Below are 11,563 nucleotides of genomic sequence, written 5' to 3' on the forward strand. Positions count from 1 at the left end.
AAGAAAGAAGAAGATGAGGCCTTTACTGCCGAAGAGATTGAGGAGATCTATGGGGCAATGAGGAAGATACTATATGAAACCCACATGGTCCAGCCAGGGGAGGGCTCAAGCACCGCTGAGGTGCTATATATGGGACCCAATGCCAAGCTGCAGAATTGGAAGGCTACGCCATTCCCAATTAGGCGAGAGTCCCGGTAGACCTGTCCTGCCACTTTTTCTACATCACGAGTTATTTCAGGGTGTAACTCGGATGTTTTTCTTTTGATTTCCTGTCTTTTTAAATACTTATGTGAACCTTGTTATCTTCAAAATTCAATGAAATGAAATTAATATTTCATCGTTCATCTCTCTTCATTCTTTCTGATTTTTGTTACTTTTTCTTATTTCTTCTTTTAGTTCTAATAATGCGGCTTTAAATAACATGACATGCTTGCAGACTTCATGCCCAGATCCAAACACATTGTCTAACTGCGAAATAATGAACCAAGAACCGGAATATGATGAGGAAGAGGCTTTTAAGGAAATAAATCGAGAATTGGAATACTTTGAAAATAAACCTAAGCCGAATTTGAATGACACCGAACCGGTTAATTTGGGAACTCCTGAAGAAATCCGAGAAACCAAAATAAGCATTCACACAGATGAGAAAACGCGAGATGTAATAATTCAACTCCTCTTTGAATTTAAAGATGTGTTTGCTTGGTCATACGATGATATGTCAGGATTAGGTGTTGATCTAGTGGTGCATAAATTGCCAATTTACCCTGATTGTCCTCCAGTTCAACAGAAGCAGAGGAAGTTCAAGACTGATATCAGTGATAAGATCAAAGAAGAAATCACAAAGCAGTTGAAAACAGGAGTAATTCGGGTAGTCCAGTATACTACGTGGTTGACTAATGTAGTTCATGTACCGAAGAAAGATGGGAAAACTCGGGTGTGTGTGGATTATCAAGATTCGAATAGGGCAAGTCCCAAAGACAATTTTCCGTTGCCCAACATCCACATCCTTGTTGATAATTGTGCCAAACATGAGATACAGTTTTTCGTAGATTGTTACGCTGGATATCATCAGGTGTTGATGGATGAAGAAGATGCTGAGAAAATCGCCTTCACTACACCTTGGGGTACTTACTGTTATCGGGTTATGCCGTTCGGTTTAAAGAATGTCGGGGCAACTTACATGAGAGCCATGACTGCCATTTTTCATGATATGATGCATTAAGAGATAGAGGTGTATGTAGACGACGTGATAGTCAAGTCCAGGACTCGGGACGATCATGTTCGAGACTTGAGGAAATTTTTTGAGAGGCTAAGAAAGTACGACCTGAAGCTGAATCCAGCTAAGTGCGCCTTCGGAGTCCCATCGGGCAAGCTTCTGGGTTTCATAGTAAGCAGGAGAGGTATCGAGTTAGATCCAACAAAGATAAAGTCTATCCGAGATCTACCTCCTCCAAGAACGAAGAAATACGTGATGAGTCTATTGGGCAAGTTAAACTATATCAGTTGATTCATTGCCCAACTGACTAGCACATGTGAGCCCATATTCAAGCTATTGAGAAAGGATGCAGCAATCAAATGGATGGCTGAGTGTCAAGAGGCTTTTGACAAGATCAAAGAGTATCTTTCAAATCCTCCAGTTTTGGTCCCTCCAGAGCTAGAGAGACCCCTGTTCTTGTATCTGACGGTCTTGGAAAATTCTTTCGGTTGTGTCCTCGGACAACATGACATAACTGGAAAGAAAGAGCAGGCGATCTATTACTTAAGCAAGAAGTTCACCGGTTATGAGGTCAAGTATACTTTGTAGGAAAGAATGTGTTGTGCTTTGACTTGGGTCGCTCAAAAATTGAGACATTATCTCCAAGCACATACTACTTACCTCATAACCAGGTTGGATCCTTTGAAGTACATATTCCAGAAACCGATGCCTACTGGGAGATTAGCAAAGTGGCAAATCTTGCTTACTGAATTCGACATAGTCTATATCACTCGCACGGCAATGAAAGCCCAGGCATTAGCAGATCATTTGGCTGAGAACCCGATTGATGATGAGTACCAACCTTTGAGAACTTACTTCCCAGATGAAGAAGTAAATTCAGTTGAGACAATATCTGAAGACACTCATACTTGGAAAATGTTCTTTGATGGGGCGGTAAACGCAAAAGGTGTTGGAATTTGGGCAATTTTGATCTCACCCACTGGTCAGCACTATCCAGCCACAGCTCGGCTTCGGTTCTTCTGTACAAACAACACCGCCGAGTATGAAGCTTGCATTATGGGTATAAACATGGCAATCGACCAAAATGTCGAAGAGTTGTTGATTATAGGAGACTCATATCTGATTATCCGGCAAGCCCAAGGCGAATGGGAAACCGGAGATGTTAAGCTTATCCCTTACAAAAAGCATGTGGAAGACCTCAGCAAGCGATTCAAGTCAATAGAGTTTAGGTACATTCCTCGTTGTCACAACGAATTAGCTGACGCACTTGCTACTTTGGCCTCAATACTGCCATATCCCGGCAATGCTCACATAGATCCCTTGGAAATTCAAATCCGGGAAAGGCATGGTTATTGTAATACAATTGAAGCAGAACCAAATACCCAACCATGGTACCATGACATCAAAAAGTTTCTGAAAACTCAAGAATACCCCAAGCAAGCCAGTGGAGACCAAAAGAGAACCATTAGGCGGCACGCAAGTGGTTTCTTTTTGAGTGGGGATGTCTTATACAAGAGAACTCCGGACCTCAATTTGTTAAGATGTGTTGACACAGAAGAGGCTGGAAGAATCATGCATGAGGTACATGTGGGAGTATGCGGGACCCACATGAATGGGTATGTTTTAGCAAAGAAAATCCCTCGAGCGGGTTATTACTGGATGACCATGGAAAAGGACTGTTTTAGTTTCGTTCGGAAGTGTCATCAGTGTCAGGTGCACGGTGATTTGATTCATGCACCTCCCACAAAACTTCATCCCGTGTCTGCACCTTGGCCATTTGTTGCTTGGGACATGGACGTCATTGGGCCAATCGAGCCAAAAGCCTCAAATGGACACAGATTCATACTAGTTGCCATTGACTACTTTACAAAATGGGTTGAAGCAATCACTCTCAAGTCTGTCACCAAGAAAGTTGTCGTTTGCATTATTGGGATATCATACTACTGTGCGCACATCAATTGGAGCTACCCCGTATCTTTTGGTTTATGGCACGGAAGCCATAATACCCGCCGAGGTCGAAATCCCCTCTCTCTAAATCATTGTTGAAGCCGAAATTGAAGACAGTGAGTGGGTTAAAACCCGTCTGGAACAATTAACCTTGATCGATGAAAAACGAATGGCTGCGGTCTGCTACGGGCAGTTGTACCAACAAAGAATGGCTCGTGCCTATAACAAGAAAGTGCGACCTAGAAATTTTGAAGTGGGGCAACTCGTTTTAAGGCGTATTCTTCCCCATCACCAGGAAGCAAAAGGAAAATTCGCTCCTAATTGGAAGGGCCCATACGTCATCAGAAAGATATTGCCAAGAGGAGCATTGTATCTGGGCGATATCGAAGGAAATGATCCTGAAACAGTTGTAAATGCAGATGCAGTCAAAAGGTACTATGTCTAATCCTTCTGCATCAATAACATTATCCGATTGGGATGACGAAGGCTTTCATTCTTGTTACCCCAAACACTCCAATCCTTTGCTAACCCTTTGAGTCTTTTACCTTTCTTTCATTACCCTCTTTGGAACCTGAAAGTTTCAAAAAAAAATGATTTTCCTGAACTACGTCTGACTTGATTCCGAAAGGATACGTAGGCAGCCTCTCTCTGGGGTTCAGTCACACCAAAACAAAAATCCAATTTTCCCTGAAGTTGAAACTGGGGCAGATGTTATAATGGTTCAACCACAGGCATACCAAATGGTTCCGAAGTTGTAATTTCATCCACAATTCTTTTTACCAAAAACCAAGTACAAGTCTTTCGGATCAATTGCCAAAGGCGGGGGAAACCAAGAAATATCATGGATGGAAGCCGATGCATTCTAAAATTGAGAGAAATAAAATGAGAGTGTCTTGTCGGTGAAAACCTTCGGGCACCATGAGGCGACGAGAGTAGAGAAACCAAGAATGAGAGAGTCCGTTTAGTGAAAAACCGCAAAAAGTACTATCGGGCGACGGTGAGAAGAGAAATGAGAGAGGTCGACTAGCGAAAACCCACAAAGGGCGTTGTCGGCCGAAAAGATGATTTCACCATAGAAAGTTCTGGCAAGGTTCCCTGGTTGGGAAACATAGATCCGTTTTGGTTCATGAGGAAATGCAAGTTCGTGAGGATTCGGGCATCCAGTCCAAAAAGTATGTCATGTCAGTTTGAAGCCAGCATGCACCTCAGATAAGTTCTTCTTTTTCCCCGAAAGGGACGCTTCTCTTTTAAATTCGTTTTTCCGCTCTTTGTTTACATTTCCTTGAATCCCTTTCGGCTTAACCCTAAATTCCAAAATGTGTTAGAAAGAAAAGGTGGCAGGACCGGTTTCGCAGAGCTCCGTCTGGCAAGAGGTGAAGAAAATACCCAGCCTCAGCGGTGCGTCAGTCCAATCCCGACTGATCATGATGTTTGATTACCTCCAAAGCAAAGGCATTGAAAAAAAAAAGAAAGTCAAAGGCAAAGGTCTGGGAAGCGGAATGAGAACCGAAGCCTTACACGGGCGAGTCATCATGAAATCCTGAAATTTGAGTCTTATCAGTTTGAAAGGGGATCGCCTTTGAAGCCAATCAATGGCAAAGTTTCTCAACAGAAATAAGGCCGGGACCAAGCAATTTGAATGATCAAGGCCACCGAATCAACCACCGTTTTCAAACTGACAATTGTTCTTTGTTTGGAAAATTGAAACAGGTGCAATCCAAAGCAATCGTGCAAGAAACAGGTGCAACCAAAGGGAAAAGAAATGCACAAGTGCAAGAAACAGCTTTGCAGCAAGGAATCAACCAAAAAGGGAAGTTTCCTCCAAATTCTTTCCTGCATTTTTTTACTTAACAAAAAAAATAATTAAAAAAAATGAAAAGAGAAATAAGAAGAAAATTCCAAAAAAAAAGGGGTTAGTTTAGAATCCCCAATGTCAGATGACGACGTTCAGGTCACAGAGAAGCTATGATATGAAGAAACTCACATTGCTATATTAGACGGACAGGTTCAGAGATTGAGAACTAAAGATGTAGCTTCAGTGAAAGTACTTTGGAGAAACAACAATGTGGAAGAAATGACTTGGGAGGCCGAGGAAGATATGAAGTCAAGATATCCCTACTTATTTCCTCCTCCAGAGAAGGGTCCGACTGAGGCGTCATAACCTTAAGGTATGTCTATGAATTCTTGTGTTAGTTATTGTCATTGGTCATGTGAGGCCATTGTTATTATTTATGATTGTGGTCCTATGTGACGTTGAATTATTGAGTTTCTACAGGAAGAGTTGGTAGTAGTGTTGTTACAAAGGCGACTATGCCAAAGTTATATAGATCCCGAGGAGTTAAACATTCGAGGATGAATATTTCTAAGGGGGGGAGGATGTTACATCTCGCATTTTCGTACGTTAAATTTTTGTCTTCAGTTAACCGACATAGACGCAGGGATGAGGTTATCTTAAGGTTAAAGTATTTATGCTATTTATATCAAGCGATAAGTAAGTGCCATGAAAGATAAAGGGTAAATGAATTAAAGAAAATGAGTTTTGTTGAAGGTTGTCGATTTGGAAAAAAAACGATCCGAGCCATAATACCCGGTATTTATGGACTAATGCTATACAAGGTACCCCATGACCATGATAGTAAGGTACGTAAAGTGTATTAAGAGTGAATAATATTTTCAGTAAGTTGAGATAATTCTTAATTATATGGGTATTAGTTGATTATTGGTTAATGGGGGAATGAATAAGTTAATTAAAATTAGTGGATAATTAATTAATAAAATAAGCATAGGATAAGACTTAACCCCCCATTGTGGCAAGCCCTCCTAAATTCCATAATGACTATTCATGAAAATGAAAGGTGTCATACTCTAAAGACACTAAGCTTGCTATGTGGGGCCACCTAGACTTAAGATTAAAATCTCAAAAAAATCAATATCAGCAAACTTTTCCATAACATCTTATGAAAAGCTTTCCAGCAAACTTTTATTTCATAAGTTACTTGTGAAAGCCTTCCAGCAAACTTATGAAAGCTTTCATAATATCAGTTCCAACAAACTTTTTGTAACGTTTTTGTTCTGAAAGAGCTTCATCAAGATTTTCATTTCATAAGTTACTTAAGGAAAATGGTTCAATCAAGATTGTCTCTGCATAAGCAATGTCGTTGCTTCAGGCTTTTCATATAACTTGTTCCGTGTTTTGTCGCAATTAACGCGTGTTAGAGGATTCTCAAGAGAAACGATTCAGGTATGTTAAGGCTGTGAGCACGTGATTTTTGCCCTATATGAGAATTACTCCCAAAAATCCAAAATAAAATAATTTTCCTTTGTGTGCGATTTTTGAATTTTCGTGGCATTTTTGGATAATTATTTGTATTTTTGTCTGTGCGTGTTTATTTGTTTAAATTAATAAAATATAAAAAATATGTCGCGTTTGCATTTAATATTTAATTAAATTTGTTTTACAAAATGAAAAAATCATAAAAAATAATGTACGTTGCATTTTTAGCATTTAACGTCCAAATTGTGTGATTTTATCGTTAATTGCTATTTAAATGTGCGATAATTGTTATTAGGAGTTTTTGAGATAATTTTGGGTTTTTATAATTTAATCTTAGCATTTTTAGCTTTATTATTTAGGAAATTGAATAAATAGAAAAGAACAAAAATAGAAGAAATCGGATTGTGCCTTTTCTTTAAATTTTAAACCAAATACCCAGCCTTCCCCTACGACCCGGTCCATTTCAAACCGGGTCGACCCAGTCCATAACCCCAAAGACCCAACCCCTTTCTTCATTTTTCATTTTTTCATTTCCCTAACCCTAAACCTAACAAACCACCTGCCCCCCTCTCTTTCCCTCTTCTTCTCCAAAACTCCCAAAGCTCCCCTCCCATGGCTGCCCCTCTCCCGTCGTCCCCTTCATCCTCCGCCAACACACACAGACACACACACAGCTCCATCACCACGACAGTCTGTCGTCTCCAAACAACCTCGCTACCTCGTCTTTTTCGTCGACCACCATGGACGTCGACCATGGACGTCGACCATGGTTGCCACTACTTCATTTTCTCCTTCATCGTTACCACCCCTTCAACCTCGTCTTCTTCATCGCCCCCAAACCAGCAGCAACTTCCACGACCAAACAACACAACCACCCTACAGCAGCCAGCGAGCTCCGTTCCAAGCGACCACCCGCAACAACCCAAGCCATGAACGCCCAGCTCCTCCAGTTGCGAGGCTCCAGCCATGGACGTGAATTGCTGCTACGTGCAGCTTCGACGCGTGCAGTTCGTCGTCTCCAAATGACCAGTAGTTCCCTCACGACTAGAAGCTACGTCACACGTAGTCCCGTCGTTACCACCAGCCCTGTCCACCTGAAACCCCCAGCGAACTCCATCTTCACACGACCCCCCTACGGACTGCCCAGCGCCGCCACTGCTGCGTTCCTACTCGTCGAGTTATTTTCCGGGCAGATTCGAGTTATTTTGGTTTCAAAGTTTTCGGGCAGATTTGTTTCCGTTCGAGTTCATCGTTGTTCCGATCCGGTTAGTTGGTTTAAGTTTCATTTCTGTCCGTATTTTGTTTGATATTCTCAGATCTGAAATCAGTATATGTTTGATTCTTTTCTTGTTCGTTGTTTGTCGTTTCTTGATTATTTCTTCAGTTTGTTTTTATGCATTTGTTCTTGTTTAGTTTTAATATAGAAGTGTGTTAGTTTAATCACTTGAATCCTTTATCTTGGTTGTAATGTTGTTAGATTTAATTTGAAGTTCAATTGATTTTTGAGTTTAGTGATTTGAATCTACTTATTTGTTATTGTTGTTGAATCTAAAAGTAGGTTTGTTGTTAAAAGAAAAAAATAAAATAAAAATATTGTTCAGTCAAAATAATTCCAGTTTGTTTCTTTGCTGTCCATCATTTAGTTTGAATTTGTTGTTTGAATTTGTTTAGGAATTGATTATAGCTGTTGTATTTTGGTTAGAATTGATTAGGCGAATTGGTTATAGTTGATGGGGGTAGAATAATTGCAGTATTTTCAGGGTTAAAATGATAATTTCAGTAAGTTCGGAGGGGTATTTTTGGAATTGAAAATTTGAACAATTATTTAATCTGACTGCTCCGTCCACTAGGCATTAATAATATTACAATAGTACATGGTGGGGGACAAGACATAATGGAGTGGAAATAATGCATTTGTTTAATATAGTGGGGGACAAGACATAATGGAGTGGGAAAAATATATTTGTTTAATATAGTGGGGGACAAAACATGTAGGCATGGGGAAACAAGGGATTAAATAAGAAAAACATTAAGTAGTGGGGGCAAGGCATGCAATTATGGGAATATTTGGGGTTAGTGGTTCAAGACAAGAGTCTTGGTTATAAATAGAGTCATTTTTACACAGTGTAAGGAGGATAGAGGAGAAAGTGGAGAGAGTTGACTGAATTTTGAGAAATCAGAATTTGAGAGCAAAAAGAAAAAAAACAAGCTGAACTTTTACTTGAATAATTTCAGGTTGCTTTTCCTTGAGTGTTATTCAAAAGATCAGTAAACTACTGTGTCTTGTATCCATCTCTCTTCTGCTTTGACTGCGATTGCATTCTGGTACTGCTGGTTTTCAATCTGTTACTGGGTTATTCTACTGGTCGTTACTGGTTTTGTTGTTGCTGAACCTGTTGTTGCTGTGTATTTACGCTACTGCTGCTTCTACTGATCTTCCACTTCTTTTACTTCCAATACCAGGTACATGGCCGTAACCTTATCGATATTGTAAGCTGAAATATGAAAGCATGAATACATATGAAGAATGGAACTTTGAAGTTTTAATTTAGCTTTTTTTTCCTTTGTCTCTTTTACTGATTGTGTTTAGGTTATCTCATGTATTATTATTCTGTAAATTTCGGTTGCTTTGCATAACTAGGCATCTTGTAGTGATTTATTAAGTCATACTCTGTTTTAGTTTGGTTATTAGGTAGTATATATTTAAGGATGCTCATTACTGTCAAACTGTTTAACAATTGGAGTAAGAGGAAAATAACATAAGTTGGTCTTTAGTGAATCGGCTTGGTAAAACTGGTTAGTTCACTAGCTTGAAGGTTTTAATATTGTCAACAGTAGGTTAATCGTGAACATGTAGCTAAATTTAGTTAAAGCATGAATTTAAATTAATTTCGTGAATTAGGCATTATGGCATGATTTGAGTTCAAACAAGACGAGTTAACGTTTGAATTTAATAAACTTTCGAATATGCATTAGTAATTAAGATTGATTCTAGTTTCAAATAGTCGTAAATAATTAATTCCAACGGTTCAAGTCATCTAACAATGCGAGTTTAATCTAGTTATAGGATAATTAGTTTCTTTTGAACATATTATTTGTCGATTCCGTAGTTTATTTATAATTTCAATTTTAGTAATATTCCTTTCCGTTAACATTTGTCTTAATCTAGCATTTAATATGTTACGCCCTTTTTTTAAGCATGTAACTAATTAGGATTTTTTCTCTTTTATTTTAGAAACGAATTTAATAGAAATGTAGTCACTTTAGGATATCCTTAAAATAAATGAGGCGAGCCTCGCCAAACAAAGACGCACAAACTGCGGGGCCCTCAATAGTGTTAATAATTACTTAGATTTCGGGAGTGGCCATTTAGCGAACTTCACGGCTTTCCCCAAAGATAATAACGCGTTAGACTCTTTAGACGCGATTTTAATTAAATTACATGCTTAAATTCGGGTGCGCATTTATCTGACCCAAATCCAAATCTCAACGGAGTCGGAACGTATTAACAACCACGGGTGCATTGATTGTGACGTGGTTCGAGATGCATTTTCACGACGTTGCAATTCTATAAAATAAATGATAATAATAAAAGCGGTTTAAACTTAATAAAAGCACATAAGTCACAACATGTATTTAAATCAGATATTTAGCCATTATAACAATTTAAGCGACCGTGCTAGAACCACGGGATTCGGGGGTGCCTAACACCTTCCCTCGGGTCAACAGAATTCCTTACTTAGAATTTCTGGTTCGCAGACTTCATTTGGAAAGTCGAATATTTTCCTCGAATTGGGATTCAAGATAAACCGGTGACTTGGGACACCAAAAGCCAAACCTTTCCCAAGTGGCGACTCTGAATTAAATAAATAATCTCATTTCGAATATTGTCACTTAAATTGGAAAAACTCCCTTACGCATTTATCCTTCGGGGTAGGCGCGCAAAAAGGAGGTGTGACAAAGGCCATCCCTTCTTTCTTTTTGGCATGATCGATACGACACAAGCGAAATGAGCAAATGCACAACTTTCATAAGTTACTCTATTCATGGAAATGCTAGAGATATGTATATTCTTGTTCTCCCATAAGTCTTATTATTCTATCGTCTGTTCATGGGTCTCAAAATAATACTCAATGATAAAGTTTATCCGAAAGGAATATTGAGATTATTAACATATTTTCACGCATTTCATGTATTTATACATATACATCGACCCATGACCAGATGGCGTTATATATGCGTATTTATATGTATATATTGTATGTGGGATATGGGAAAAGGTTACGGCATTATATACGCACAACCACTTGATCAGTTGGTATATATTGATGATGTTGCCTATAGTGGCCGAGACGATATGATGGGATGCCCTCATAGGCTTGATGATATTATGTACACCTATACCTATGCATGACATGACATTTATATGCACGTGCATGACATTATAAATATTTCAAAATTTACAAAGTTATTCAGATTTACATGTGGATTTCTCTATTCCATGTTTTATCTATGTCTTTTACGTACTGATTTTCATGCCTTACATACTCAGTACATTTTCCGTACTGACACCCTATTTTACGGGGCCTGCATTTTATGCCCGCTGGTGCAGGTAGGCAAGCTGACGGTCCCCATTCTTGGGATCCTTGATCAGTGAGAGTTGGCATGCTACACTTGATCCGGAGCTACTTTTTATTTTGGTACGATATGTTTATATATATATATAGATATATGGGTAAGACGTGGCTCAGTCCCGTCTTTGTACAGTTGTATTTCCATTAGAGGTCTATAGACAGCTATGTATAGTTGGATAGTATGTGGCCTCGTCGGCTTTCAGTTTTGGGTATATAGTTGTCTATAGTGGCCTTGCCGGCTCGCCCATTATAATCTGCATGTATATGTAAATATGTATTTTGGACAGGTTTTCCTCGTGCATGCTATTCTTGTAATTCAGTAGATATTATTCATGTTTATATCTTAGTCGCATGCTTAAGAGTGTTCGACAGGTAGGACTCGGGCACTCGCCGCGGCCCATCAGTTTGGGTCGTGACATCACGGGCCAATCCTTTCTGTTTCGCCTCACTATCAATAACCAAGGTATCATAGTAATACTACAAAACTCCTTG

The 11,563-nt window shown here is 39.2% G+C and overlaps 1 protein-coding gene across 1 annotated transcript; it reads left to right on the plus strand.

The window, feature by feature from the left end:
* Positions 1-2,284: 2,284 nt before the first annotated feature.
* Positions 2,285-5,451, plus strand: LOC138875205 (uncharacterized). Its single transcript, XM_070154029.1, has 3 exons — positions 2,285-2,797; positions 4,874-4,977; positions 5,439-5,451. The coding sequence occupies exons 1-3, from the start codon at positions 2,285-2,287 to the stop codon at positions 5,449-5,451; spliced, it is 630 nt and encodes a 209-aa protein (XP_070010130.1).
* Positions 5,452-11,563: the final 6,112 nt, after the last annotated feature.

The sequence above is a fragment of the Nicotiana sylvestris genome, chromosome 8, assembly GCF_000393655.2.
Source record: "Nicotiana sylvestris chromosome 8, ASM39365v2, whole genome shotgun sequence".
Classification (NCBI taxonomy): Eukaryota; Viridiplantae; Streptophyta; class Magnoliopsida; order Solanales; family Solanaceae; genus Nicotiana; species Nicotiana sylvestris.